A 6,000-nucleotide genomic window follows, 5' to 3' on the forward strand; every position below is an offset into this window, starting at 1 on the left:
GAGGAGAGGAGGAGGAGAGGAGGAGGAGGTGAAGGAGAGGAGGAGGAGAAGTAGATGTGGAGGAGAGGAGAAGGAGAGGTGGAGGAGGAAGTGGAGGAGAGGTGGAGAAGAGGAGGAGGAGGAGAGGTGGAGGAGAGGAGGAGGAGAGGAGGAGGAGAGGTGGAGGAGGAGGTGAAGGAGAGGAGGAGGAGAAGTAGATGTGGAGGAGAGGAGAAGGAGAGGTGGAGGAGGAAGTGGAGGAGAGGTGGAGAAGAGGAGGAGGAGGAGAGGTGGAGGAGAAGAGGAGAGGTGGAGGAGAAGGAAAGGTGGAGGAGGAGAGGAGAAGGAGAGGTGGTGGTGGTGGAGGAGGAGGAGAGGTGGAAGAGAGGAGGAGAGGTGGAGGAGAAGGAAAGGTGGAGGAGGAGAAGGAGAGGTGGTGGTGGTGGAGGAGGAGGGGTGGAAGAGAGGAGGAGGAGAGGTGGAGGAGAAGGAGAGGTGGAGGAGGAGGTGAAGGAGAGGTGGAGGAGAAGGTGAAGGAGAGGTGGAGGAGAAGGAGAGGTGGAGGAGAAGGAGAGGTGGAGGAGGAGGTGAAGGAGAGGTGGAGGAGAAGGAGAGGTGGAGGAGAAGGAGAGGTGGAGGAGAAGGTGAAGGAGAGGTGGAGGAAAATGAAGGAGAGGTGGAGGAGAAGGAGAGGTGGAGGAGAAGGAGAGGTGGAGGAGGAGGTGAAGGAGAGGTGGAGGAGAAGGAGAGGTGGAGGAGAAGGTGAAGGAGAGGTGGAGGAGAAGGAGAGGTGGAGGAAAAGATGAAGGAGAGGTGGAGGAGAAGGGAGGTGGAGGAGAAGGAGAGGTGGAGGAGGAGGTGAAGGAGAGGTGGAGGAGAAGGAGAGATGGAGGAGAAGGAGAAGTGGAGGAGGAGAAGGAGAGGTGGAGGAGGAAGTGGAGGAGGAGGTTGAGGTGGAGGAGAGATGAAGGAAAGGTGAAGGAGAGGTGGAGGAGAAGGAGAAGTGGAGGAGGAGAAGAAGAGGTGGAGGAAGAGGTGGAGGAGAGGTGGAGGTAGAGGAGAGATGAAGGAGAGGTGGAGAAGGAGAAGTGGAGGAGGAGAAGGAGAAGTAGAGGAGGAGAAGGAGAGGTGGAGGAGAAGGAGAGATGGAGGAGGAGAAGGAGAGGTGGAGGAGGAGGTGCTCCACATATTCAGTTCACTGAGACAGACAGTCCTCCCACCTGACTGACTCCTGAGGCATAGTATACTGTAATGTATGGAGTTACACCTTCTGGAACAGCGGGGACTCTGAAGCAACACAAACACACATGCATACACACACATAATAACATACACACTATACACACGTACACATGGATTTAGTGTTGTAGATATGTGGTAGTGGAGAAGGGGCCTGAGGGCACAGACTTAGTGTGTTGTGAAATCTGTTATGAATGTATTGTAATGTTTTAAAAATTGTATAAGTGCCTTAATTTGACCAGATCCCTGGAAGAGTAGTTGCTGCCTTGGCAGGAACTAATGGGGATCCATAATAAACCCCAGGAAGAGTAGCTGCTGCCTCGGCAGGAACTAATGGGGATCCATAATAAACCCCAGGAAGAGTAGCTGCTGCCTTGGCAGGAACTAATGGGGATCCATAATAAACCCCAGGAAGAGTAGCTGCTGCCTTGGCAGGAACTAATGGGGATCCATAATAAACCCCAGGAAGAGTAGCTGCTGCCTTGGCAGGAACTAATGGGGATCCATAATAAACCCCAGGAAGAGTAGCTGCTGCCTTGGCAGGAACTAATGGGGATCCATAATAAACCCCAGGAAGAGTAGCTGCTGCCTTGGCAGGAACTAATGGGGATCCATAATAAACCCCAGGAAGAGTAGCTGCTGCCTTGGCAGGAACTAATGGGGATCCATAATAAACCCCAGGAAGAGTAGCTGCTGCCTTGGCAGGAATTAATGGGGATCCATAATAAACCCCAGGAAGAGTAGCTGCTGCCTTGGCAGGAATTAATGGGGATCCTTAATAAATAGAAATACAAACAGAGACTACACCATTACCCTCACCACCACTTTTTTCTGATGTCCATTAGCTAATCCCTGTTCTGTCATTTAGCATGCAAACACACACGCAGGCATACGCACACACCCACACACACATACAGCTCGCACACATACGCAAACCACACACACCTAATGTCATTTTGCAAACCCTGGTCAGCATCTGTCTGACAGTTTAATGCTGTGTGAAAATGTTAAGTGAATGACCTAGGGGAACAACCAATTAAGTCTAAAACTGCTAAGAACATTCCAATGTTTCATCAACTAAACTAAATGTTTTCCAGGGAATTAATAGCCAGTTTCCCTAAAACACATACAGTAATGCTATCTGCTATTAAAGTTCAAGTTAAGTCAAGGGCAAGATTTTACTGCAGTGAGTACACTACAGTATTTGCATTTCCAAGATAAAGTTTTCTAAAATGACATGCAAAGACTTGAATAGAACTGTGTCCAAGTGTGAATAAAGCGAGTGTTTGGTGCTGTGGATACGTTTGAAATCATTTAAGATACAGCTAAGAAAGCCCTGGTTCGCAGACCACCACATGCCTTCCCTCCAAATGAAGCCTCCTTTTTCAAAGTGCACACTGACCGCTTATGTTATTTACCATTTCCCTGGTGAGTGATTGCCCTTTTGCCACTGGCCACAGCAGAGAAAGAGGGATGAGTGTAGAAGGGGAGGAGGGGAAGGCAAGGAGGAAGGGAGAGAAAAAAGGGATTGAGGTAGTCTGGCTTTCTCTGTCTGATAGCAGGAGAGTCAGACAATGATGAAGTCAGTTCGGGGGTAATTGTAGCTGATATGTCATTTCACCACTACAATGACTTCATCCTCTGGCATATTGCTCTTGGACATCTCCTGTCTAACTCGCTCAGCTGTCAGTCTAAACCTGTTGGCTTTGGATTAAGTCCATTGCAATTAGAATTAGATTGAATAATGCATACTGTGTGTTATACCTAGCTGATTCTGTGCCGTCTCATTGCATTTCAAATGTCTGTGAAAGGATTCATTGTCAAGTGAAAGAAACAACCTAATCTGTCGTTTTAGAAACTTAAACTGGGGGAATTGTCAATGTATTACCAGAACCTTGGCAGACTGTTTGGTTTATTTGATTGGGAATCATACCGTATCATATTCAAATTGTAGAAAAATGATCTTTCTAGTATAGCCTATAACTATCTGGAACTATTTCTGTGCACATCATAATACCATAGAACTCTACAATTCAAGCATAGAATTCCAAGGATTCGAGGTTGAGGAAGCCAAGCTAACGGGTGTATGTCAGATAGTGAGGAAGGAGAAATCCCAACACCATGGTAGAATCATGGCAGGCACATACCTGTCGTACCACAACACTGCATCCAACTATATTATATTTAACTGTAAATGTTAGCAAACGCTTTATTTGATGTATGACTGGTTTTGGATACTCTGACTGGCCAGATGAGGATGGTCTCTCCCTCGGCGCTCTGGTTCTTCACAATGTTTATCCAAACTAGCTATGTTTCCTAGACACTGTCACCTTGGCCTTCTCTTTGGAGGTGTACTTTGTAGCATAGGTCATAGATAAGATTTGCTTGGTCGATTGGTTGATTGACTAACAGCCTTTCTTTTCTCTGTGTCACATGCAGGTACCAGATCCACACAGGCCTCCAGCACTCGGTCATCAGGCCCACCCAGGCCAACTGCCTGCCCCTGGAGAATGTCACACTACCCCAAAAGCTCCGGCAGGCAGGCTACGCCACGCATATGGTGGGAAAGTGGCACCTGGGCTTCTACAAGCGTGGCTGCATGCCCACTCAGCGCGGCTTCGACACATTCTTTGGGTCCCTATTGGGTAGTGGTGACTACTACAGCCACTATAAATGTGACGGTCCCGGCATGTGTGGCTATGACCTGCACGAAGGGGAGGAGGCGGCCTGGGAACAGGATAGGGGCCGATACTCAACCTTGATGTTCACCCAAAAAGCTGTGGACATCCTGGCACACCACAACCCCCAGAAACCCTTATTCCTCTACTTGGCCTTTCAGGCAGTCCATTCTCCGCTACAGGTGCCCGCTCGCTACCTGGAGCGCTACAAGTCCATCCCTAACTTACATCGTCGCAAGTACGCCGCCATGGTGTCCTGCCTGGATGAGGCCGTCCACAACCTCACGCTGGCACTGAAGCGCTACGGTTTCTACCACAATACGGTGATAGTGTACTCGTCAGACAACGGGGGCCAGCCCATGGCTGGGGGCAACAACTGGCCCCTCAGGGGGAGCAAGGCCACCTACTGGGAGGGGGGCATCCGGGCTGTAGGCTTCGTTCACAGTCCCCTGCTACTGAACAAGGGGACCCGATGCCGGGCGTTGATCCACATCACAGACTGGTTCCCCACCCTGGTGACCCTAGGGGAGGGGACCCTGGACGAAGATCTCAACCTGGATGGCTACGACGTGTGGGAAGCCATCAGCGAGGGCCGCCAGTCCCCCCGCCACGACATTCTGCACAACATCGACCCCATCTACACCAAGGCAAAGAACGGCTCATGGAAGGCCGGCTATGGCCTCTGGAACACGGCCATCCGAGCCGCTCTCCGGGTGGGCCACTGGAAGCTTCTCACGGGGGTGCCTGGCTACAGCGACTGGGTCCCTCCGCAGACCTTCTCCAATCTGCTTCTGACCAACCGCTGGCATAACGAATATGTCCGCTGGGACCAGGGGAAGTCCGTCTGGCTGTTCAACATCATAGCCGATCCCTACGAGAGAGTGGACCTGTCTCTACGCTACCCACACATAGTGAAGAAGATGCTAATGCGGCTAGCACAGTATAATAGGACGGCCATCCCGGTGCGCTACCCGGCTAAAGACTCCCGCTCCAATCCTAACTTCAACGGAGGGGTGTGGGGACCCTGGTACAAAGAGGATGAAGATGATAGAGAGACTAACCTCCTTACCAACAACCTGGCCAAGAAGAGGCGGAAGAAGAAAGCGAAGAAGAGGAAGCTGAAGGACTGAAAGAAAGGTGGAGGACTAGTCTTTTTATTTATTGCTGTGACTTTTTGTTGTGAAAGACTTTTAGATGGTCAGATCTCAGGGATTGACACACGATGGGTCTTTAAAGATTGTCCTGCTCAATGATTTGAAGACTTTAATGGACTGGTGCTTTGGATATTACATGAACTCAATGGACAAATGGACCTATATTTGCCTCAGAGAGTAGGCTTTAAGGAAACAACCCACTTTAATCACTACTGTCAGACCCAGCACCTATGACCTCAAGACTATGGGTTAGGGCCTTTAAATAATGTTTATTTTTCTAGTTTTTGATTGCATGCTTGAACTTCTATGACCTTCCGATTTTTATTAGATTTCTGACATTTAGGCAAAGAGAAAATAAATATAGAATGAATCTTTGTCGACAGCACCATATATTTGGGCTAAAGAAAAATAAAAAAGATTAATAGTTATATTATATTAGCTGTTGATTGCAGTGTTGCAAGAAAATGAAAACAAAATGTAGGATTTATATTGGATAGTCAACTTAGATTTACTCTCTTTCATGAGTACAGTCCGTCTGAACTTAAAACAATCTATGTTCTCCCCATTAGTTCTGTCTAGTCTGGCACCAGGTAAACCTGAATGTAAAACAAATTGGCTAACAAAATAAAATAAATTGATGCAGATCTCTGTTTTTCTCATTCTCTCATTCCACCTCTGTCTTTCTCACCATCTTTCTTTCTCTGTAATTCCACGTCTCTCTCTCCCTCTCTCTCGCTCTCTCTCGCTCAACGTCTCAAGTAGAGGTCGGCCGATTATGATTTTTCACCGCCCGATGCCGATTATTGGAGGACCAAAAGGATGCCGATTAATCGGCCGATTTTTTTATTTATTATTATTTTTATATATATATATTTATTTATTTGTAATAATGACAATTACAACAATACTGAATGAACACTTATTTTAACTTAATATAATACATCAATAAA

At 48.0% G+C, this 6,000-nt stretch overlaps 1 protein-coding gene across 1 annotated transcript in view; it reads left to right on the forward strand.

The window, feature by feature from the left end:
* The window catches only part of LOC106608575 (arylsulfatase J-like), a 33,498-nt gene extending 27,804 nt beyond the window's left edge, over positions 1 to 5,694 (forward strand). The window contains exon 2 of the mRNA XM_014206564.3: positions 3,658 to 5,694. Within this exon, the coding sequence (XP_014062039.1) occupies positions 3,658 to 5,026 (1,369 nt within the window). The 3' untranslated portion in view covers positions 5,027 to 5,694. The remainder of the gene's footprint in view (positions 1 to 3,657) is intronic.
* Positions 5,695 to 6,000: the final 306 nt, after the last annotated feature.

The sequence above is a fragment of the Salmo salar genome, chromosome 07 (genome assembly GCF_965601325.2).
Source record: "Salmo salar chromosome 07, fSalSal1, whole genome shotgun sequence".
Lineage (NCBI taxonomy): Eukaryota > Metazoa > Chordata > Actinopteri > Salmoniformes > Salmonidae > Salmo > Salmo salar.